Source organism: Musca autumnalis, unplaced genomic scaffold (genome assembly GCF_047663935.1).
Source record: "Musca autumnalis isolate F117 unplaced genomic scaffold, ASM4766393v1 scaffold_5, whole genome shotgun sequence".
Classification (NCBI taxonomy): domain Eukaryota; kingdom Metazoa; phylum Arthropoda; class Insecta; order Diptera; family Muscidae; genus Musca; species Musca autumnalis.
The window spans coordinates 143,759,445-143,784,171 of record NW_027412088.1 but is presented as its reverse complement, the minus strand read 5'-3'; the positions used below and the strand labels follow the sequence as shown (position 1 = coordinate 143,784,171).

The 24,727-nt window shown below is 37.8% G+C and overlaps 1 protein-coding gene across 1 annotated transcript; it reads right to left on the bottom strand.

Annotated features, from left to right (window-relative positions):
• Positions 1-9,611: 9,611 nt before the first annotated feature.
• Positions 9,612-24,696, bottom strand: Nach (nach). The gene is made up of 7 exons (XM_073957106.1): positions 24,501-24,696; positions 24,145-24,351; positions 23,775-24,065; positions 12,521-12,972; positions 12,144-12,270; positions 11,978-12,081; positions 9,612-9,891 (listed from the first exon to the last, which is right to left on the bottom strand). Exons 1-7 carry the CDS (start codon positions 24,650-24,652, stop codon positions 9,704-9,706), a joined length of 1,521 nt encoding a protein of 506 aa, XP_073813207.1. The 5' UTR covers positions 24,653-24,696; the 3' UTR covers positions 9,612-9,703.
• Between the last annotated feature and the right edge of the window lie 31 nt (positions 24,697-24,727).

Genomic DNA, 24,727 nt, shown 5'->3' with positions numbered 1-24,727 from the left:
AACGGTACCTCCCGATTTCCGATATTTTGAAGGTTATGACTTCAAAATCACACTTATATGTCTGACATTTTGTATAAAGTCTTCGTTGGGAGTATAAAACTTTCCACCTGAAATTTGTCAGAATAGGTCCACGTCTTCATATAGCCCCCCTAGAACGCTACCTCCGGATTTCTGGTATTAACCCCCTGTTTTTGTAAAAGTTTTTATTCTTCTCACACGAACTGTCAAATTTTGTAGATCGATTTACTCGCCTCAGCGCAAATGTAGAGCTCTGATTTTTAAAAGAGGATTTCTTAATGATATATGGAACGCGTCTACGAAAAATTAGGTCCATATGTCATCTGGGGGCTGAACTATGAATGCCTAAATTATTACGAATATAGACGAACGAACAAAAAATAGTTACAAAAACAGGGGGTTAGAAGGTTGTGGTCTCAAAATCCCTCCGAAATGGGTGAAATTTGGTATTAAGTATTCCTTGGGGGTATAAAACCTTCCACCTGAAATTTGTTGGTATAGGTCGGCGTCTTCATATAGCCCCCATAGTACGGTACCTCCCGATTTCTGGTATTTTGAAGGTTGTGGCCTCAATATCCCGCCAAAATGGCTGAAAATTGGTTTAACTCTTCCGTAGGGGTAAACAACTTTCCACCTAAAATCTCATTAGACATTGATAGCTAGAGTAAACACCTCTAAGCGCTCTCTATACTAAATCTAGTAGCTCTGATCCTTTACTTTATTAATGGTAAAAGTGATAAACGAGAAAACTGTCAAAATTGCTCTCTCATGACAAGTTTAACCACAAAAGTAGAGGAACGGAAAAATGATAGATCTGGTAACAATGTCAAACAGACCGTATTCCCAGGGCGTGTGTGGTGAAAAAAGTAGAACACATGTATTCTTATGAGAACTACCGAAATACGTCGAGCGTATACTTTTTGTAAGTTGAACATTTTCAACTTTGACAGAACGTACGATATGTTATTGTATGTACGTATGTGTGTGTTTTGTATTTTGAAAACAAAAGCCCAACAAAACATGAAATACAATTCATTGCAATCGAAAATTATTTATTTTACGAATGAAAACAATTAAATAAGTTTTGGTCGCGGATTTTGTGTTTGAAATGGGATTTCGGATTCAACGTATTTGGGTAATACGGACGCTCAGAGACCGTTGTTGTGGTAGGTAGGTGAATATTTTTTGTACGTCACGACTTAAATTAGGTATAGCTGAAAAATATACATTTCTTTTTTTATTTCTTACTTACTTAGCTGGCCCATTACAGAACATTTGTTCCTTAGACCGAACTAAGAAAAGATCTCCAGTTCTCTCTATTTGATGCTTCGCACTCTGGAATACCGCGCCTTTTCATCTCATCATCCACTTGTTTGTGCCATCTGTTCCTTGGCCTGCCAATTCTGCGTGCACCGCCAAGCGGTCCGTATTTATACGCCTTTTTAGCGGGTTCATCATCGCTCATTCTTATTATATGGCCTAGCCAACGCAATCGCTGCATCTCGATACGTTTAACAATATTGATGTCGTTGTATAGCAGATACAGCTCGTGGTTCATGCGACGTCGATATTCACCGTCAACGCAGATTGGTCCGTAGATCTTTCGAAGAATTTTTCTCTCAAACACACCAAGCACTGCCATGTCTGCTTGCGCAAGTACCCAGGCTTCGGAGCCATACATCAGCACGGGTAGTATCAGTGTTTTGTAGAGCGGTATTTTTTTTTGACGATATGTGGCTTTGTTTTTAAACTGCTTACTTAAACCAAAGTAGCATCTGTTGGCCACTACAATTCTTCTTTTTTATTTCACAACGGATGTCGTTTGTTGTGTTTACGGAGGTGCCGAGGTAGACGAAGTCTTTTACTACCTCAATATTATAGGAACCAACTTCCACAGTCGGTCCGAGCTCAATGGACGCATCGCGCGTCGACACCATCAACATGGTCTTCTCACCGTTTACCACCAGACCCACTTTAGCAGATTCTCCTTCGACCTTCATAAAGGTATCTGTTACTTCTTTTACTGATCGGCCCATGATGTCTATATCATCAGCATAAGCAAGTAAAATATGACTATTGGTGTAGATTGTGCCACTTCTTTTGACGTTTGCCTCTCGTATAACCTTTTCCAGCAGAATGTTGAAGAGATCACACGAAAGGCTGTCTCCTTGTCTGAAAACTCTTTTGGTACCAAACTCTTCGGAGAGGTTCTTTCCTATTTTAACTGAGGACCTCGTGTCAGTTAAAGTCATTTTACAAAGCCGGATGAGCTTTGCGGGGATACCAAATTCAGACATGGCTTGGAATACCTTTGAACGCAGCGGGCTGTCGAAGGCTGCTTTATAATCGACAAAAAGGTGGTAGGTGTCGATCTGCATCTCTTGGGTCTTCTCCAGGATTTGCCGCTGGGTAAATATATGGTCAATGGTGGACTTGCCAGGTCTAAAGCCGCATTGGTATGGTCCAATTATCTCGTTGACCATAGGCTTTAGTCGTTCGCACAATATCCCTGACACGATCTTGTAGGCAATAGGGAGTAGACTTATGCCCCTATAGTTAGAGCATACAGTCTTATCTCCCTTCTTGTGGACGGGGCACAGGATACTCAGGTTGCAATCGTCCGGTACTCGTTCTTCCTGCCAGATGGTGCTAACTAGCTGATGAATACACCTTATCAGCGTGTCGCCTCCGGTTTTGAACAGGTCGGCTGGTAAGCCACCGGCTCCTGCTGCCTTATTATTCTTCAGCCGATTTATTGCTGTCTTTACCTCATTTTGGCTGGGCGGTATACATTCTATCTATCAATCTTCTGGGATTGGGACTGTGGTATCTTCGTCATCTTCGCTTCTATTGGATACCAACAGTTTTGAAAAATGTTCTTTCCATATCCTGAGTACACTATCTGTATCAGTTACCAAATTAACTTGCTGGTCTCTACAGGAGGATTTGCCTGTACCAAAGCCATCAGTTTGATGCTTGACTCTTTGGTAGAATTTTCGGACTTCATTTTGGCTCCTGTACATCTCGATGTTTTCACACTCCCGCTTTTTCATCTCTCTCTCTCTTTTTCCTGCGGATAAGACGTTTCTCCTCTCTCCTTTTCTCCCTGTATCTCTCTCGTGCGCTACGCGTTGCTACGGATTGTAAAGTAGCCCTATATGCCGCATTTTTCTCTTCGGTGGCAGCACGACACTCCTGATCATACCATGGATTCCTTGATGGAGGTCTCTGGTATACAAGTATGGATTTTGCGGCTGTTTGCATGGAGTGGGCAATGCTTTGCCATTGCGCTGAAATGTTATCGGGATGAGGAGTGCTTTGATTAAGCAATTGGGCTAGTTGAGTGGAATATGCTGTGGCTATCTGTTGTGATTGCAGATTACCGATGTCTAACTTTCGTGTTGTGTCTGTTCGTACTTCGTTTGCTACGTTTACGCTGGTGCGTACCTTTGCTGCAACAAGGTAGTGGTCCGAATCAATGTTTGCGCCTCGGAACGATCGCACATCCAACACGCTTTTTTTATTTCACTGATTTGAATTTTGTTTTGTCAACGTTCGCTTTTTTCTTTTGTCTTTAATTTTTTCATCATTGCCAAATAATCGTCAAACAAATGTCGAAAAATCAGTTCTACCATTTTTTAACCGAAGAAATTTGTCTCTCTCTCTCTTAAAAATTGCTACCAGTTTTACCACTTTTGGAGTTAAGGAACGCTTTGCATTATAAAAATGGTAAGAAATGGTAACCTCAGGCAAGTTAAGGAACACAGTTAGTATATTTACATTGGAGCCGTTTGCCGGGATAAACTAGAAATGTCTTCTATTTTTCGCTTTCATCTACCCTATTTTTTCTTAATAAAATTATTTTTGTCCAATTTTATTTAGTTTATCGAGCACCCTAAAGTCTCTTGAAGGTCCCTTGAAATTCCTCCAGGTTAAGTGGGCTTCCAACCATTTAATGCAATATAAAATGGTAGACATTTGAAAAATAAATTATCAATTAATTACCAAGTCAAGTGCATAATTTAACAGTTTAAACGCGGACAAGACACGACATATTATTATTCAAATATTTGACGTCAATGGTGGTATAAAACAAATACCAAAAAGTAAACCATTCATAGGGTATTTAGTGAGCATGGAAATAGTGTGGAGAAGACTGTTTTTCAATTTTTTTTAAATAATGTGACATTCTGCTCAGTAGGGAGAAAGAGGAAAAATCCAAAAAGTATCTGGAATTTCATATACATATTTTGTTGAGAAAATCGTTGCAGGAAAAAGATCAACCCAGGCAAGACGGTTTTAGTATTAAAGACCTTGACGAACTCCGGTTGAACAAAAGATGTATACGGATTCACCTCTTAGATTGTTGGTACTGTGGGTTTGCTTTTTTCTGAAGTACAGAAATGTAACGAACATATCTGTAATGAATCGTTTTATAACACAAGCGAGTAAAAAAGTATAAGTCGTCTTTTCCGACATAGATATACCCTCAGCCTGTGTGAATTGAAACTGGGCAGATCGACTACCGGTTACACAATCAACATTATTTTGCCAAAAATTATGTATTTAGGATATTTTCAGAATTTTGTGACCCTTTTTGGTCATATGAACTTGCCGGCAAAATCATGGATATGGAGGAGGTACCTGAAAGAATGGACCAACATAGTCCATTTTGGAAATGTATATTTTTTGGGAGTCATTCCTTTCGATAGATATTGCGCCCGCCAGTCATTTCAGTTGGTTCCCATATCATTTGGAGCTTTTGGACCAATATATCAGGAAGCATGGATTTGGCCACGAAAAACATAATATCGCTGTAAACAAAACCACTCGGAGTACCTTTGGTAAACATTTCCAAAGGATCCTCGAACAGACCTTAAGCTGCACTTAAACAAAAGTTGAAATTTGTGGGGAGGTACCATAAGGAGTCGAACGATAAAGCCCATTTGCGAACTTAAACTAAGCATGGACAAAATATCAAATATCCAAAGTTTGGACCAAATCGGTTGCTCCTTATAAGATATATCGCGCGCACCATTTAAGTGCTAGTTTTTGAACTTTTGTGGGGAGGTACCGGTAGGGCTGGACCGATAAACACCATCTTCGAACTTTATCTAAGATCAGCATAAATATTAATACGAGAGCTGAACGATAAATATCTGGCCTAACAATAAAACGCTAATATTTACCATTAAAAATAGTTTTATTGTTTTCTTAAGTAGTCTCCAGCATGATTTATATGCTTTTTCATGTGCTCAAACCAATTGCTGAATCTCTTTTTCCACTCCGATTTAGACACCTCCAAAACATGGTTTTTGAACGCTTTTACAGCATATTCTGGCTACGAATTAACCGTCCTACATTTCTGAAGCCATAAAGTCGCCACACGGTCAGTTTTGCCGAAGAAACAGGCGACCATTTGCTTCGAAGTGCTTATTACATTAACAACATTCGTTGGATTTGGCTCGCTTTCGCTTTCGAAGTCCTAAACAGTCGATTCCTGTTTTGTTTCTGGCTGCTAAGCATAGATCAAAGATTCTTCGTCTATGACGATCTTATAAACATCTTTTGAAGCATCGCGATTGTCTTTGTTCACAATTTCTTTGCATTAATCCTCAAGAGCCCCTTTTTGAGATATTGTCCAATTTTGCTGGATCTAACGAGAAAAATCCATTCTTGCGGCCAGGTGTTCATGCATTATCAAATGTTAGTTGGTGGAAGAAATGCCCAAGAATGCATCTATCTCACGGTATATAAATAACATGGCGATCTAGCATTATCCGTTCACGCACAGCTTAATTTTTTTCTGGCACAACGGCCGATTTTGGGCTAACCTCTCGACCTTCGTTTTTTTTTGGCTAGTGTCCGCCACGATTGAATTCATTAAACTCGTTTTTCATAGCGCTATAGGATGGCCCTCTATATATAACTATACTGATGTCGTTGTATAGCAGATACAGCTCGTGGTTCATAAGACGTCGATATTCAGCGTCAACGCTTATTGGCCCATAGGTCTTTCGAAGAATTTTCCTCTCGAACACACCAAGCACTGCCTTATCTCCTTGCGCAAGTACCCAGGCTTCGGAACCATACATTAGCACGGGAAGTATCAGCGTTTGGTAAAGTGTTAATTTTGTTTGACGAGATGTGGCCATATTGTGAGGTATCGAACCATACATTAGCACGAGAAGTATCAGCGTTTGCTAAAGAGCTAATTTTGTTTGACGAGATGTGGCCATGTCTTTAAACTGCTTACTTAAGCCAAAGTAGCATCTGTCGGCTAATAATATTCTTCTTATTTCACAACTGATGCTGTTTGTTGTGTATGGTGCGTTTCCGAGGTAGAAGAATTCTTTAACCACCTCAAAATAATATGAACCATCATCCACAGTTGGTTCGGGCTCAGTGGACGTATGTCGCGTCTCCGTTTACTACCAGACCCACTTTAGCAGATTCTCCTTCTTTTACTGATCGACCCATGATGTCAATGTCGTCAGTATAATCAGGTAATACGTGGCTATTGGTGTATATTGTGTTATTTCTTTTTACATCTGCATCTTGTAGAACCTTTTCCATCAGAATGCTGAATAAGTCAGACGAAAGGCTGTATCCTTGTACGAAACATCTTTTGGTACTAAACTGTTCGGAGAGTTGCTTACCTATTTTAACTGAGGATCTGGCAACAGTTAAAGTCATCTTACAAAGCCAAATAAGCTTTGCGGGGATACCAAATTCAGACTCATGCACTTATAATTAGAGCACACAGTCGGGTACGAGTTCTTCCTGTCGCCTCCGGTTTTGAACAGTTCGGCTGGCAAGCCATCGGCTCCTGCTGCCTTATTTTTCCTCAGTCGGTTTATTAGTGTCTTCACCTCACATTGGCCGGATGGTATACACTCAATGCCATCCACTGGGATCGGATCTGTGGTATCTTCATCATCTTCGCTAGTATTGGATATATATGTACCTGTACCGAAGCCATCAGTTTGATTTTTTACTCTTTGGTAGAATTTTCGGTCGTCATCCTATCTTCTGCACATCTCGATTTTTTCTCATTCCCACTTTTCCATTTCTCCTTTTTTTCTGCGGAAAAAACGTTTCTCCTCTTCGGGGTCAAGTCTATAAATTCCAACGTACTTTAAGTTCCAAGAAAGTCTATATGAGACAACACTTTCGGTTACCTCCCTTACAAAACTCCAACATTTTCGCTTAACTGCATTTTAAGGGCTGTTTGAGGATGGTTTTTTATCTAAAATACTTTTTGTGATCCTGTTTACAGTGATACGATGTTTTTCGTGGGCAGGTCCATGCTTCCTAACATAATGGTCCAAAAGCTCTAAATAATCCTACTGTGACCAACTAAAATGGCTAGCGGGCACGATAACTAGAATAGAGTGACTGACGTTGGTCAAACCTTAAATCAAGTTCGACGATAGACTATATTGGTATAGGATTAAAGTTCTGTAGCCGTAGGATTCTGTTTTAGATAAATGAATGCCTTGTTTTTCTCATTATAAAAAAAAACTTTGCCAACTTTGCATTTTTGAAAAGTATTGATTTTCATTGATAAATCCTCCCACTTTGGCGTCATTTGTTGAAAACTGTTTTTGGTGTTAATTATACCACGTTGGGCGCCATTTATTGAAGTATATTTATTTTCATGCCAATCTCTACAGTGCACAGTGGTCCCACTTGTACGGAAAGGAGTGCCAAAACTAGTTATAATCGACCTACCGCCTCGAAATTTTGAACATAGTTTTATAACGAGCCCAAAATCCAATCGATTTGGCTGTAATTTTGCACTTTCAGTTCTGAGGGAACAACATACCTCCTTGCAAAAAATGTTCAGTATAGGTCCACGTTTAGGTATAGCTCCCATATAAACGTACCTCCCGATATTCTGTATTTTGACGATTTTAGCCAAATTTTCCAATCGATTTGGCTGTAATTTTACACTTTGAGTTCTGAGGGAACAACATACCTCCTTGCAAAAAATTTTCAGTATAGGTCCACGTTTAGGTATAGCTCCCATATAAACGTACCTCCCGATATTCTGTATTTTTACGATTTTAGCCAAATTTTCCAAACGATTTGGCTGTAATTTTGCACTTTGAGTTCTGAGGGAACAACATACCTCCTTGCAAAAAAGTTCAGTATAGGTCCACGTTTAGGTATAGCTCCCATATAAACGTAATTCCCAATTTTAGGAATTTTGGCGATTTTACAGGCGTGGTATAAGGGGAATAACTTACATGGTGGCAGCTGGATCTTGTTTTATCGTAAACAAGAGACTTTCCCCTGTATTTAAAAAAAAATATGGGCTTGCCCTTATGGGGCCAACATTAGTAAAACTCAACATAAATTTATAGTAATGATATTAAAAATAGCAAAAAAAGTCATTTAAAAAGAATTTATTTTTAAGGAAGTTAGAAAACGAATTTTCAATATGTATTTTCGTAAAAACATAGTCAATGCTATGAACTAAAAGTTTCATTTTGGAAATTCTACATTTACCTCTTCAATTTTTTAAATTTCACTCATAAGCTACGAATGATTTGCGGGTCTATTTTTCGTTTTTAAGGCACCGCATACAAATCTCAACTTCTTCGACTTAACTTGACATATTACCGCTGTAAATTGGCAAAAATAATATTGGATATTAAAAATTTAATATGTTTAGAGAATATTTCTTTCAATCGCAATCCAATTTGTCGCCATAAATTTTTCGATTTTTGTCCACTTGCTTGAGTTGAGTTTGAGTTGAGTTCGCACCATCGACAAGACATAATTATTTATTTACATTTGTTCATCTAGGGTCTAAGTGTTTCAACAATGTAACATTTTTCTATCGTACTGTATACAACTAGCTATTTCAACTAGATAATACGAAGGAGAACCCATTTCATTGTAATAGAAGCTTTCTGGAATATTCGGGAACAAAATTGGATAAATATTGGCCAAGTTCCTTATGGTTTTTTGATATGTTGGAACTAGGACGAGAATATGCCTCAAACACTAAGGACTTAAATCAGCGTAGTCCTATTGTGCGCTTTTATTAAAGCATCCCATGTGGAGCGCAATTTTCATGGCAACTTTATGATTAATCACAAATGTCTATAAAACAAGTTGAACGCACTGGATGAATTTTGGTCTCATCATGTAGATGGTCCAATGATACAGGTTTGGCTCCTAACATCTTGCCGCAGACCGACGTATCGCGTTATATGTATGTGCTCGGCAGGAAGAGATCTAATGCGACGGTTAAGTCAGTGTAACATCGCCAAACGTTAGGGAGGACATATCTGATTATTCACGAATATATGTACAAGTGATTTGTAAGTACATCAAATTATGCATATTCACTCATTCTTTTTACAAGAGCGTGACCCCTGGAAAGAGGCATCCATTAGCACTGCCTTTTTAGTAACCCTTTGGCACCGTATTTTGACTGACCCTATGGCACTGCATTTTAACTATCCCTTTTGCACAGCATTTTAATCCTTTGAATGCAGTTCAAAGCACGTCTTTTGATACAGGCATTCTGCGGAATGTGTGCATGCCATTGAAAAGTATCCCAGAACAAATAAAGTGCATTTATTATTATTTGATCCTTCCCTTACTGGTTTTTTCTTCATTTTATTAATTTATTATTGGATATAATAAAGATAAGTAAAATTGTTGTGAATCAGTTGTTGTTGTCATTTCCTTCATCTCGTCTTTCTAATTCTTCCTTCCTTCGATTAAATAGTTTCTCTCTGGCATTTTGCTCCTGTCTGTAGTATTTTTTGAGGATGACGGTAAAATAATAAATAATTTCCACAGCGGACACCATGCTCATGCCGACGAATAAACTGAAAGCACTACCCAAATTTGCTGAAAATAGAGAAACGTATATTAAAAAAAAGTAAAAAAGTACCAACCGACTTTGCCGATAGCTAAATACCGTCAGTCTATGACTGTAAAAAAACGGCAACAGGAACGGTGCCCCTAAATGTACAGTGAACAGATCTCAAAATTTAAAAGTTTTTTAAGTTTCCAGTAGTGCGATTCTCTTACTCATTTATTGAGTTACCGACAAAAGTCGGTAAAATTAAAATGCTTATAAATTCAGTAATTAACGATGTTTGTCGGTAAGTTAGAAACGAATAAAAAGTAGAGAATCCCAGAGTAAATTTTGAGTCGTTTGTGGGAAAGACACTGTCAGACCCAATCAACCCAATCTAACAAAACACAATAATAAATAATAAAAAACACAATTCTTTTAATATTGCAAGAACCCCGCCCACAAAGACTATTAAAAAGTTCAGTGAGGGGGGACATTTCGGTTCAACATCGGTGAGTAATGAATGTATGGAATGGGTGCAATTCCGAGGCCTCCAGGACCACTGCGATTGGAGTTATGTTGCTGTACCAGAACATCACCCTGATTGTCTCCAACAACAGTCCGTCCCGTACAGACCTATCACTCTTGAAGTTGACTCTAGTGACCAATACATGTATGAGGTAGCAATAAAGTGTGGAATTAAGGACGTAGAGGTAGGAGGTAAAGACGCCAATGTGAAGCTATTTTCATGATTTCATGATGTGAAGCTATTTTCCAGTTGCCAAACATCGGCATGGCATGGAATACTTAGTACCACAACAGTTTTGAGCGCCATGAACCAAAACTGGCCGTACGACCGAAAAGTCATGGTGGCTTTTGACCAATCGAAGGCCTTCGATTCTGTCTGACCTTTGATACTCAACTGTAGAGCTGTTCGAGTACATAGAAAAGACTTCACTCCAGCCACACTGTTCACCACTTGGGCGGTTAAAATGAGGCATCCGCTGAAAGTATTGGTTGATGATGCCCAGATTCCGACCAACCAAGAAGTGGGTGTAACTCAAGCCACCGCTATTTACGATAAGATCAGAAGTAGGAACATCATCCCTGTCATCTCAATCTTGTGGCGCGTTAGGAGAGATCTTCATGACATAGAGATAAAGGTTCAAATATTTCAACGGGAACCTCTAGATCAACATGTCAGGCTTGGATAGCATTTACATGGTTGCAGTTCAAAGATGTAGTGTGAATGCAGCACTCGGAGACTATCCCCATCGCAGCAGAAAACCCGCAGCTGCCAAAGCAAACACGAGTACATCTTCGAACTTTATCTAAATTTGTTCAAAATATTACGAGGCGCAACGTTTGGAACAAATCGGTTGGTGCGCACCAGTCAGTCAGACAGATAATCGTGTTAAATAGACTCCAAATTGAATCGAATTTCGTCCAAACATGCATGGCGCCCAATATACACACTAAATTTATATACATCGTTCTGTCTGTTCTCTGATGCGAACAAACGATCGGAACAAAAAGACGGAACGGCAGAGCTTAACGACGAACTGTTGGAATACTGATCTAAAAGAACGATATAGTTCATTAAAGTAAACTGAATTAAAAGAAGCGATTAGCTAAATGAACTAATGAATACAACTCAAATAAAAAAACTAGCAGAACTGATCTGAAACTGTAGTCGTATCTGATTTTTGTGAAAGTTGAACTTATGGTGAACCACACGTAATATATACAATGGTCCAGCACTCTAGATTTTATGTTATGTGAACTAAACATAACCTAAAAAATTGTTTTGCTATAAATTCTTACAGAACGATAGTGCGAACTATAGAAAAGATAGTTTAAAAGAGTACCAGATCACACTAGAGTTTAACGACGAAAGCTTGAACTACTGAACTAAAAGAATTAGGTTGTTCACTAAAAGGAACTGAACTTAAAAGTGATAAATAATCGCTGATCTAAATAATACAACTCTAATAGCGAATCTAAGAGAACTGTTCTGAAACCATAGTCATATCTGCCATTTGCGAAAGTTGAACTTATGTTGAACTAAAAGTTTAGTGAACTAAACATCTAACCTAAAAAAATAGTTTTATTACAAATTCATTGATAGTTACTTACAAACGAGTGTTACCATATTCGATAGTAAATCGTGACGCACACGCCGGTAAACCTCGGAATTCATATAAACATGTACTACAGAATAACCCTTTTTAAGACCATTACTGAAAATATAAGGAAATATTAGAAATCGTGAATTAACTCTACCCATAATAGGTATACTCACTAGAACTCATCTATAGAATCTATTTCCAAATCCAATGCCGAACTTGTAGCTTGAACATTATACTCAAACTTTTCACAGCTATTCACACATGGGCACTGATTCTTTTTGAGGCGGCCAATGATATTAGCTGAAAATAAATATGTATACAATAAAAAAAATCAATGTCATATAAGATTAAAACAAATATCTGGGTATTGCATAATTTTGAGTCAAAATCTGTGGAGGAGCAATTCATATACTATAAATTTTTCGCTCAATATATGGAAATAAGCTGTTTGTAGACTTATAACTAAAAAGTCCAGAGCAAAAAATGTGTCCTAGGGTATATTTGCACATCACTGACCCCCAAAAAATAAATTTGTTCTGGAAATACTTACCAAAATTCTCCACCAAACACGGAATATCTTTGTAAGTGCAAATCCGCTCATTTGTTCGATTACTGTAGAAGAAGTAGGTATGACAGCCGCAAAATTTTACCATCATTGTAACGCGACAATTTAGCTCACAATTCGCCGCGACATAACTGCGAAAATATGTCAAAGTTCTTTCATAGGGAAATGTGCATTGGCGTTCTTCAAACGATAGATCCTTGACAGCCTGCGAACAGAATGTCTCAACGGGACGTACAGAGATGAAAACTTCCTCATTCAATGGTATAAATTTGATTGCAGAATGGGCACTCGGAAATGAATTGGCTTCTTGAATCATAACCTTAAAACCAATCGAATATGATGCTATGCTATCGTACATCGAATCATTGTAGTACAGAATCAGTGAGAGACCATTGCGAAAACCTCCAGCGGCAAATTTATTAGTGAATTTCATGGTGCTGTGGAATGAAAGGGGGAAAATAGGTACAGACGATATATGCGAAGTTTAATTTTATATTACAATTGATGATCGAATTTCTCAATTTGTACTTCAATAACAAACAATGAACGGAAAGAAACAAAACGATTCCCGTACCAATCACACAACGCCACAAACTTTTCAGCTTCTCTGAATCGTTTCATTCTCACAACCAAAACAAAAACACAAACTTTTCAACGTAAAAAGATGGAAACCGTACGATTGGTGAAATGTAACTTCGGCTATGCTTTGCCAAGTTGTTTCATTCACCACCGAAACGACAAGTATTTTTGGGAAACGTTTGCCGTGCGTTATGGTCAATGACACACTCACACACACACATGTGACTGCTTAACAACCCTATAAGTTAGCATCAGCATACCACAGTGAATTTTATCAACCACCAAACGTTTTTGATTTATTCACATGTATGAAGTACTATTTAGTTTTCTATCTGTTGTTGTGGAGTTGAGTACTTTTCGCTTTTCGTTTTGTTCGTGTACTCACGAATGTAAACAAAACGAAACTAAACAGCGAGCTCGGCCAACGTGGGTTATGTTTCGTTTTGTATTGTTCTTATGGAAAATACGAAACGAAACGATTGGAAATTTTATTTAAAGTATTTTTACGTACTCTGATAACAAATATAACAAGTAAGGAAAAGATCAAAGTCGGGCAGCCCCTGCCTATATTATACCCTACGCCACAACGATTTTAAAATAATTTGGAGAAATTTTCTCTAAACGAAATAGCGTCCCATTTTCCAAATATATTTGAAATATCTGTCCAATTTTGGGTAAATACTTGAAATCGGGCGAACATACATATGTATATGGGAGCTATACAGCGTTGCCAAAGGTTTTTGATCGGAAATCGTCAACGTAGTCCAAAGCCAGGTTTGGTTACCGCACAATGTGCATTTTTCGCTTATAGTGAGACTGACTACATAAGATATACAACGCACTGCAGCAAAGCTGACTTAATCTCACTTAAATATCGCCATAAAAATATTTCACCAGATGAGAGTTTCCCCTATGGCTACCGAGTTTGCAACAATGCAGGTACATACTCTGCCAGTTTTGAATGAATGCTTTGCTCAAATGTCGCCTGAATGACTGTGTGAACGTCCATGTCTATCGCTCATGTCTGACTAACTGACCTCTTAAAGAGCGCAGAAAGCTGGACTCCTACATTTTTCACAACGATATAGACGATTTTCATCCATTTGTTGCATACATGTATAAATGTAGGATTAGATAGAACCCTTTAATTTTAAATGTAACGAAGTTGAACATAAGCAACCAATCTCACAACACGTATTAATATAAGCTCAGTATAATTTACTTTAATAAACGTTTGTTAATTCTTTATTTCAATATTACACGGTCGTTGTACTTCATTTGAGTCTACGGAAACCAATAGTCTTCAATTGATAACTTGACAAACGTGAAAAATCGCCATTTCAGGGCATAAAATCGTCATTTTCCAATTATGGACTAAAAAATCGTCAAAATGATGATAAATCGTCAAATTCGGCAACACTGGAGCTATATCAAAATCTGAACTGAGTTTAATATATGTAATTTGGCAAACTTATTTCTAGTCTGATTTTGGTCGCATTTTCCAAATTGCTTAAGAATTGGATAGAATTTGCGTGTTTGGTGCACCAAATACCTCAAATCGGACGAACATATATATGGAAACTATATCGAATTCTGAACTGATTTCAATATAGTTTGGCAAGCTTATTTCTAGTCGGAATTTAAATTCCATCAAAATTTGACATATGAGTCTATCTCGCTTCCTTTTGCATGTTACATACAAATGCACAAAGACATAATACCCCTTAGCACAGTGCGGTGTCGAATTCCATGCCCAACAATAACTGCAGCTTGTAGCGTACTGAGGAAGGATCGCACCAGAAGTGGAGGTGGGAGATTAGCTTTTTTATTGCACCAGTCTGTTGAATACAGTATTATCTCGCTCGAGCCTGGCTCTGATCCGTACATAGAATGTGTGGGCGTAAAAGTTGGATGTGGAACTGTCTAGGTAGAGTGGCTTAACATATATACCCCGCCGATAAATAACTGTACTCCAGATTATAGGTCCAATATTAGCACGCTTTTGGAAAGTCATGCGTTGTGGCATTCGGTTCTGGACAATGACCAGAGGGAGCCAGCAGTATGGCTGAGCAAATTGATACCCTGCGTTTTGCACGGTTAATGAAGACCGTCAGATTTCATCACCTCTGAACGCCGCACTTTTATTAATCATGTGAAAGCTAAAGAAGATAGTTTCTGAGAGTTCACTTCAAAGATCTGTCTAACGGACGTTCCGAGACATCATCACTGCTGCAGCCGCTCGCCATATATGGCTCATTTACTCAAAGAGTGGCATAACTCAAAAAAATACGTTTTCTGAGTTAGCAATTTCTATTTTTTCTACGACTTCCACTTATCTTGTGTCAAATTTTCATGCTGATATCTCTAAATCTCAACGAGTTACAACTCATTTACTAAGAGTTTGGCATAAATCACGAAAAATGTTTTTGAGTTTATGGAGCACTAAAACGCTTCAAATCATGCTTGATCCTGCAGTGCTAGCTCTTTGCAAAATATGGTCCAAGTAGTTGTTTTATTTTTTGTGTAATAATCTTTTTAAGTCCATATTTAGGCAATTTTCCTTGCGGCAATTGTCTGTTTGTCGGTGAGAGAGGGTGTTGAGAGGCAAAGGGTTGCCATATTCCTCACCCCTCTCTTTATCAAACTGACAATTGCCGCAAGGAAAATTGCCTAATGAAAATATGGACTAAGTTCAGAAGTCAAATATCAATCGCCAACTTAAAAGCGTTTTTCTCGAAACGGGATTAGCCAATGAGCGTGATGAGCTTTGTCGTGCCAACACCAGTGACCCCAGAACCTTAGAGCTGGCACTGGAATTTAACAGGTTGGCCGGGGAGCATACGCGGAACAAGTGAAAAAACAACATTGGAGCAGAAATAAGTGGACGAACCACCACAATTTACAATGGATTATATCGAATGCCACCAGAAACGCTAAATCCTCCAAAGCGTTGGGCGCTGGAGGATGACTCTTGAGGCTTCTTTACTCCTCACCAGCAGCACAACAACAGCGCTGCACGCCACCTCCACACATTTTAGTCGTGGACTCAGCCAGAGCAAGGCGTGCGATAGAACTGTGATGGTGAAGCTCGACTAATCAAAAGGCTTTTATACTGTTAAGCACTTCACGCTGTTTGAGGACATTGAGCAGACTAACCTCCGGTCAAATTGAATAATCAATTATATTCAGGAACAAGAAGTTCAAACCCTGTAGAGTGTAATAGGGTATTACCCAAGGAGGGGCGATATATCCGAAACTGTTCAACCTATATCTCTTTAGTATTCCACCCTCTCCCGATGGCATTGAGATCGTAACGTATGCGGATGAGTGTACTATCTTTTTATCTTTTTCCATGATGTCGTTTGTGAAAGGCTGAACTCCTATTTGACTGACTTTACCACCATTTTTCACGCGAGGAATATGCAAATATCCGCCACCAAATATACGGCCACTCTGTTCACCACATGGCTTGCAGAGTTAAATGTCATTCCCAATGGTAGCGGAATTTCGACCACCAACTACCCCAAGATTCTAGGGTTCACATTCGACATCAAGTTTACGTTGCCCGCGCATGCCACATCTATCTGCGCCAAGCTGAGTTGTAGAAACAAGGTCCTCAAGTCCCTACGCGGTAGCACTTGAGGTGCAAATAAAGAAAACGTTTGGACCACATATAACGCGATAGGTCGGTCTGACAAGTTATGACAAGCTATGTGGCGCCAGTGTGGTCCGCGATTCTGAAAGAAGGCCGTCCTGAGGAAAGATTCTCCCTGCACAGTAACACAATTGTTGAAATAAACTTGTAATATTTATACTTGTTATATGAAAATGTTAAACTGATATAGTAGGCTTAGACATACAAACTGAATTGTCATAACTATATATACATATTGAATAAAATTTTTCCTTACTTCATCCTAAACATTCAAAACGATTAGTTGAATTTATTCTACCACTTCCACATTTACATCAGGTTATGGGCCTTTTGTACCGTTTTTGGTAGAATTGTTACGCGGAATTCATTTTATATATCGTGCATTTTAAAACGCAATGGCTTCAGTTTTCAATTTCCCATTCGAAAAGCTACGTGGACGTGAAAATTTCGATGTTTGGAGACGACATGCGAAGTCTTGTTTGGTGATTAAGAAATGCTGGAATGTTGTAGAAAAAGGGATAGATGGAGACAAGGATCGTGAAATTAATGAACTTGCTTTGGCGGAGATAACGCTAATGATCGAACCCAACAATTTCGCTCATATTGCAAAAGCTAAAACGGCAAAGGATGCTTGGGATTCGATAGTAAGTGCATACGAGGATACTGGGTTGACCAGAAAGGTGGAATTGTTGAAACGGTTGGTGCAACTTAAGCTTGGTGATTTTCCATCAGTGGAAGAATACGTAAATGCAATGATTTTAACATCCATCAAAGTCAATAATGCTGGATTGGTAATTAATGACGAAGTAACGGCTTCTCTAATGCTGGCAGGATTGCCGGAAGAATTTCAATCATTGGTGATGGCAATTGAAAATTCAAAAACCAAATTGACTGTTGACTCGGTAAAGAATTTATTGTTGCAAGACGCTAAATTTGATAACAATAAGAAAGAAAAAGCATTGGTGGCAAACAAAAAATTCAAAAATTGGAAATTGAAGTGTCATTCGTGTAATGAAATTGGTCATTTTAGTAAAAATTGTCCAAAGAAAAACAAGAACAATCCTAAAAAACCAACAAAGAACAGTGGTGAAGTTTTGTACGCAGCTCTGATATCTGAAACAGACAAAGTGAATGAATGGTATATCGATTCAGGTGCGACGTCTCATATGACTAATAATAGCGATTTGTTGTTTAATGAAACTAAAGTCTGTAACAAAGAAATTGTGGTCGCTAATAATAACAAATTGAAAGTTTCGTGTTCGGGAGATGTACAGATGTCTTTGAATATGGGTGAAGGTTCGTGCAATGCAGTTGTTAAAAATGTGGAGTATGTTCCAGATCTCTGTGCGAATTTGATTTCGGTTGCTCAGTTAACCCAGAATGGTAAGAAGATTATATTCGAGAAAGATGTTTGTCAGATTTTCAACAAGGACGATGATTTAATTGGGGAGGCTGTAATGTATAATGGCTTGTACCGTCTGAAGTGCGGTGTGGTTACACCGAAAGAAAAATCTTTCATTGTGAAGCCAACTTCAAATTTATGGCATCGTCGGCTAGGCCATATTTGCAGTGAAAACCTCCGAAATGTGAAGTCATCTTGTTTTGGTATAAATTGCGAAGTAACTTCAGAACAATGTACTACATGTGTTGAAGGGAAACAAACTCGAAAATCGTTCAAAGACGTAGGAGAAAGAGCTACAGGCTTACTTGAATTAGTGCATTCCGATTTACTTGGTCCATTTAAGCAAACATCATTTTCTGGAAACTCTTATATATTGACCTTTGTTGATGATTTTTCCAGAAAAATTTTTGTATACCCAATTAAACGTAAATCAGAAGCTTTCGAGAGATTTGTTGAATTCAAGAATGCTGTGGAAAATGAATGTTCTAGCAAAATAAAAATATTACGCACTGACAATGGAAAAGAATATTTGAACAACCGATTTGCCACATATTTGAAAGAAAATGGAATAAAACACCAGAAAACTTGTCCGTACACTCCAGAACAGAACGGTGTAGCAGAACGAATGAATCGGACTGTTGTAGAAAGGATGCGTTGTATGCTATTCGAAAGCAAATTAAGGGAACAATTTTGGGCAGAAGCCGCCATGACTTCTGCGTATCTTATAAACCGTGTTCCATGCAGAGGTAACTCACGTTCTCCAGAGGAAATTTGGTCAAACAAAAAACCAAATTTAAAACACCTAAGAGTATTTGGTTGTAAGGCTATGGTTCATGTGCCAAAACAGAAGCGGTCTAAATTAATGAAAAAGTCAATAGAATGCATCTTAGTTGGATATAGCTCAGAGTGTAAAGCTTATCGTTTCTTTAATCCCGCTAAAAATGAAATTATCACTAGTAGAGATGTTGTATTCTTCGAATCTGAATTTTATGGTAAAATGTCTGTTCAACGCAAAAATCTATATTTTCCCGAAATAGAGCAAGAGATGAATTCTGAAGTTGTCAATTCCGGGGGAAGTACTGTAGTTGAATTGCCAAATGAGAGAGAATCAACAGTCGAATTGGAATCGAATGATGATTTGGAACCTAATGAGCTCAATAGCTCAACAGGCAGTGACGATGATTTTATGGATGCTATGACACCTGATAATGTTCATAATGCGGAATCTTCGGAAAATCTTAATGTAAGACGTTCAGAGAGGTTAGCTAACAGGCCTAAACGATCCTTCGTATTTAGTGCGATGGAATTTGTGTCCGATGATCCAACTAATATAGCCGAAGCAATTTCATCACCATATGCAGAGGAGTGGAAGCTAGCTATGAAAAAAGAATATGATTCATTGATTGCAAATGAAACATGGATTTTAACCGAGCTACCTTCAAATAAAAAAGCAATTCCTGCAAAATGGTGTTTCAGGACTAAAGTTGGTGTTAACAATGAGATTTTGCGGCGAAAAGCAAGACTTGTGGCAAAAGGTTATAATCAAGAAAAAGGAATTGACTATAATGAAACTTTTGCTCCTGTAGTCAGGTATGAATCAATCAGATTTCTAATTGCTTTAGCTGCAAAATACAATTTGAAAATCCATCAAATGGATGCAGTTACTGCATTTTTAAACGGTGATCTAAAGGAAGAAATCTATATGGAACAGCCCGAAGGTATGAATGATGGAACTGGTAGAGTTTGCAAACTTCAAAAGTCCATATATGGATTAAAACAATCAAGCCGTGTATGGAATGATACTATTAACAAAGTTTTGTTGAAGATGGGGCTTACTCGATCCGAAACCGATCAGTGCATTTACAACAGAATTCAAAAGGACGAAATAACATACATCGCAATTTACGTAGATGATGTTTTGATTTTGTCAAATAAATCCAGTCATATTGAACGCATTAAGGAATCTCTGAAGAATAATTTTAAAATGCAAGACTTGGGCGAAGCTTCTTCAATGTTGGGAATTCGGATTTCTCAAAAGAACAACTATATCAAAATTGACCAGACCCAGTACATTGAAAATGTTCTTAAGCGTTTTCAGATGATCGACTGTAACCCAATAAAAACTCCAGTTGATTGTAGTACAAAAATTTCAAAGGAACTCTGTCCTAAAACAAGGGAGGATGAAATATACATGTCTAAAGTTCCTTACATGGAAGCAATTGGATGTTTATTATTTGCTGCAAACGTAACTCGACCTGATATTTGTTACATCGTTAACGTGTTGAGTAGATACTGTGAAAATCCTGGAAAAGGTCATTGGGAAGCATGTAAAAGAGTGATGCGTTACTTAAAAGGAACCATGAATAAAGGCATAGTTTATGCAAAAGATGGAGAAGAAATAACTGAATATTGTGATGCTGATTGGGGTAGCGACGTGGATGAACGACGTTCAACTACTGGATATGTATTTACTTTCCAGTCAGGTGCTGTGTCATGGGCTACTAAAAGTCAGAAAACTGTTGCTTTGTCTTCAACGGAGGCGGAATTCATGTCTATTGTTGCGGCCATTCAAGAAGTTATTTGGCTAAAACGTTTGGAGAAAGAACTCAGTGTTAAACCTGCTAAAACTATAGTTTTGCACTGTGATAATAAGAGTGCTATTCACGTTGCTTATAATAACGCCTATTCGTCTAGAACGAAGCACATCGATATAAGAGTCAAATTCATACAAGAACGTTTGCATGATGGTACTATTAATTTGCAATATTTATCTACAAATGAAATGGCTGCTGACATGTTTACAAAGGGCGTTACTTTAAACAAATTATTAGTCTTTACGAAAGTCTTTGGCTTGCAATAACAATTTATCATATATTTAAAATCATGTTACTATAAGTAGATATGATATTACATGTTCAGGGGAAGTGTTGAAATAAACTTGTAATATTTATACTTGTTATATGAAAATGTTAAACTGATATAGTAGGCTTAGACATACAAACTGAATTGTCATAACTATATATACATATTGAATAAAATTTTTCCTTACTTCATCCTAAACATTCAAAACGATTAGTTGAATTTATTCTACCACTTCCACATTTACATCAACAATGACATGATCTCGTTGCAGCACATTGATCACAGGCACTTTTGTTTTTTTTTTCACCCATGCATACACACATGCTTTTGTATTGTATTTTCCTTGCGGCAATTGTCAGTTTGTCGCTGAGAGACGGCGTTGAGGGGCAAAGGGTTACAACATGTCTCACCACTCTCTCCATCAAACTGACAAGAAAAATTGCCTAATGTAGATATGGGCTTATCAGAAGCAAGCAAAGCAAGCAGGCGAGGCTGCTTATGTACATAGGCCTTTACTTCTCTATCAACAAATTGACCTTTGATTTATTGCTTGCGAGGCAGCTTGGCCTGCTTCATTTCTGACATATGTAGTAAAAATAAATGAGTAAAGAAGAAAATAGCAATCCAGTTCGAAATTAGCTCGACCTTCTTTATTCTTTTATTTTTATTATGTCAGAAATTAAGTCCCAATTTACATTAGGCGAGTTTACTTGCGGCAATTGTCAGTTTGTAGGTGAGAGAGGGTGCTGAGAGGCAAAGGGTTACCATATGCCTCACCTCTCTCTCCTACAAAATGACAATTGCCGCAAGTAAACTCGCCCAATGTAAATTGGGACTAAGCAGACAAGCAAGGCAAGCAGGCATGGCAGCTTATGTACCCAGTCCTTAATGATGAACAATAGTGAGTTTATTCTTTATAAAATTCTGGCTCCCGATTTTGGGTGGGTTTGTTAATGACAAATTCCGTCGTCCAATCGTGCATCTGTAAATATACTAATTCTTTTATATAACTTCTGGTTTCCTATCGCGGATTTTTTTTTATAATTTGTTCAGAAGCAAGCAAAATTTCTGGAAACCAATCTTGAATTCTTTTGAAATTAAATTCTGGCGCCCAATCTTAAAAACTCTTAAGCAGTTCTTCTTTCAGCAAAAATCCATGAACACCACCAAATGTATATTTTTTGAGATCTTGAGGCACAAGAATCAGTATCCGGTCAGTTTTTTATTCTTTGTCTTCATAAAAGTCCTTTGCCAAAGAAGGGAAAAATTAACATTTCTTGAAATATGTACATACTGAAAGTACTTATTTGATCCATAGCGCCCTATTTTATCCAAAAGACAATTGTTGTGGGTTTTTATAGGTCTGTTCGATAACTTCGAATGTAAAAAGTGCTTGCAAGTACTTGCAACTACTTCCCATTTCTCGTTTACTGAACAAGTTTATTATCGAAAAGCATTTTGTAAAAGTTTGTACAAATTTGAACAAACTTTTAGGTCATCGAACATACCTTAAGCGGGGTACACACGATCAGTTTTGACTGTTGATTTTTAGGAATTATCGATTACTGTCAAACAGTCCAGCTACCAGAAAATATTTTGTGATTGCCTGATGACTGACAAACGTGAACGGCCACATTGACAAGCAACCGATTATTTGAGCAAAACTGACAGTCAAAACTGATCGTGTGTACCCCGCATTATGCTAGGTGCAGTCGTTTTAATTTATATCTTGCTAGAATAGTCGACAGAAACATCTTTTTTTGTTCAATAGACATTAAAGCAGAAATAGTGAAAAAACGGTTTATTTTCTAACGGCTATATCTCAGAAACATATTCCGGTGATCCACATCCGAACCTGTAGTGCGATTCTCTAACACATTTTTTGAGATACCGACAAAAAACGGTAACATTAAAACGCAAAATTATGAATGAAAAGTTCAAATAAAAGTTGACAACACTCTTGCTATCGTTAGAACTTGACGACTGCTTTTTATTCGTCGCTAACTTACCGAAAAACCTCGGTAATTACCGAAATTATAAGCATTTTAATATTACCAACAATTGTCAAAAATCGGTAACATTAAAACGCAACATTATGAATGAAAAGTACAAATAAAAGTTGACAACACTGTTGCTATCGGCAGAACTTTACGACTACTTTTTATTGGTCGCTAACTTACCGAATAATATCGTTAATTACCGAAATTATAAGCATTTTAATTTTACCGACGTTTGTCGGTAACTCAAGAAATGAGTTAGAGAATCGCACTACTCATCAGTTGTTCGCTTTGAGGGTTTTCGTGCGCATCATTTTAGAGAAAAATTGGGCGAGGTACCCGAAGAAGTGGCCTGATATGGCCCAGAATGTTACCTTTCGAACAAAACAATTCTTATGGCCTGTTTCACTAAGACGCTTCGAATAGAAATTCGTCCGAACTGCTACCAAACATCTGGTTTTTGAAAAATGTATGATTCATTTTCGTTTTCAATCGATCAAACATTTTCTTCAACAACAGGAGTTTGGTAGTAATTCGAACGAATTTGAATTCGAATTTAAACTATCTTTATCCGTTCCTAGTTAGAATTTTCAAACATTTTTAACGGAACCGTCGACTTTTAGACTTTTCTATTTTTACCTTGACATTGGTCTGTTTCAGAACTGCAAGAATCTACACATGGTTATCGGAGTAAAATGTGTAGATTCTTGCGGGTTCTCGAACGGGCATCATATCAATACTTACTATGTTTGATTCAGATTGAAAGCACAGCAGTATCCATTAAATGTTGATGAAAGTTGAAACAGGCTATCGCATGGCACAATCCTATCCTTGAATCGGCATTTATAGATCAAATCATTGCAATTCCAAGCCATTTTTCTGGAAAACTCCAAAATATGCAAGCCATTAAGTTCCATTAGCTCATCGAATAATTGCAATTCTCGGGCTTCATAATTACGATCATCATACATGAACCCGTAATCGATGCCGAGTAATGACAAGAGTTCCTCTACTGTGGTGTTATCGGGTATGATCCTGTTAATAATAAAATCATATGAAGTCGGAAATTCATACAATAGAAATATACATATGGCGCTATCAATTGATAACTTACAGTGTCTCCAAATAGGCCTTCGATTTTTCCATATTATTCAATACCTCCGGACATACAACGGTGGCTGGAAAAAGTATGCTCTCAATTGGGGCATGATCATTTTCAACATTCATGCGTGTCGGATTACTGCGATAATCCACATAGAAAGTGAATACCATAACAATGGCACAAATGAACATGAACAAGGTGATGAGATACCAAAGGAACCTGAGGAGAAGAATTTAATAAAAAAAATAAAATTTAAGCTTAAATGCTCTGTTCCAGAACCTGCAAGAATCTACCAATTTTTACTACGATAACACTTTTTCCTTTGTGCAGTACTGGAACAGATCAAAAGTTTTTGTTATAAACCTCACCTTATATATTTATTAGTATCTTCATCACGAGCATATTTCAGCCCATGTATACTTGTGGTGGCACAAAATGCACACCAAGTCCTCTTCAGGGCTCCTTGTAAAGCTGAAATTGACTCATCAATATCCTCTGGTTGCAGTTCAGCGTGACCCATTGCTGTGAAACGTAAACACAACCGTATCTTTGAATCGTTCAGACTGGAATGTTGTTGCTGTTACAAATCATCTTC

Coding starts and splice junctions, on each gene's coding strand:
- Nach (XM_073957106.1), bottom strand. CDS start 24,652: ATGGGTCACGCTGAACTGCAACCAGAGGATATTGATGAGTCAATTTCA. Junction 12,973..23,774: donor TTCAATCTGAATCAAACATA/GTAAGTATTGAT, acceptor TTCATTCCACAG/CACCATGAAATTCACTAATA. Junction 12,082..12,143: donor GATTCTATAGATGAGTTCTA/GTGAGTATACCT, acceptor TTATATTTTCAG/TAATGGTCTTAAAAAGGGTT.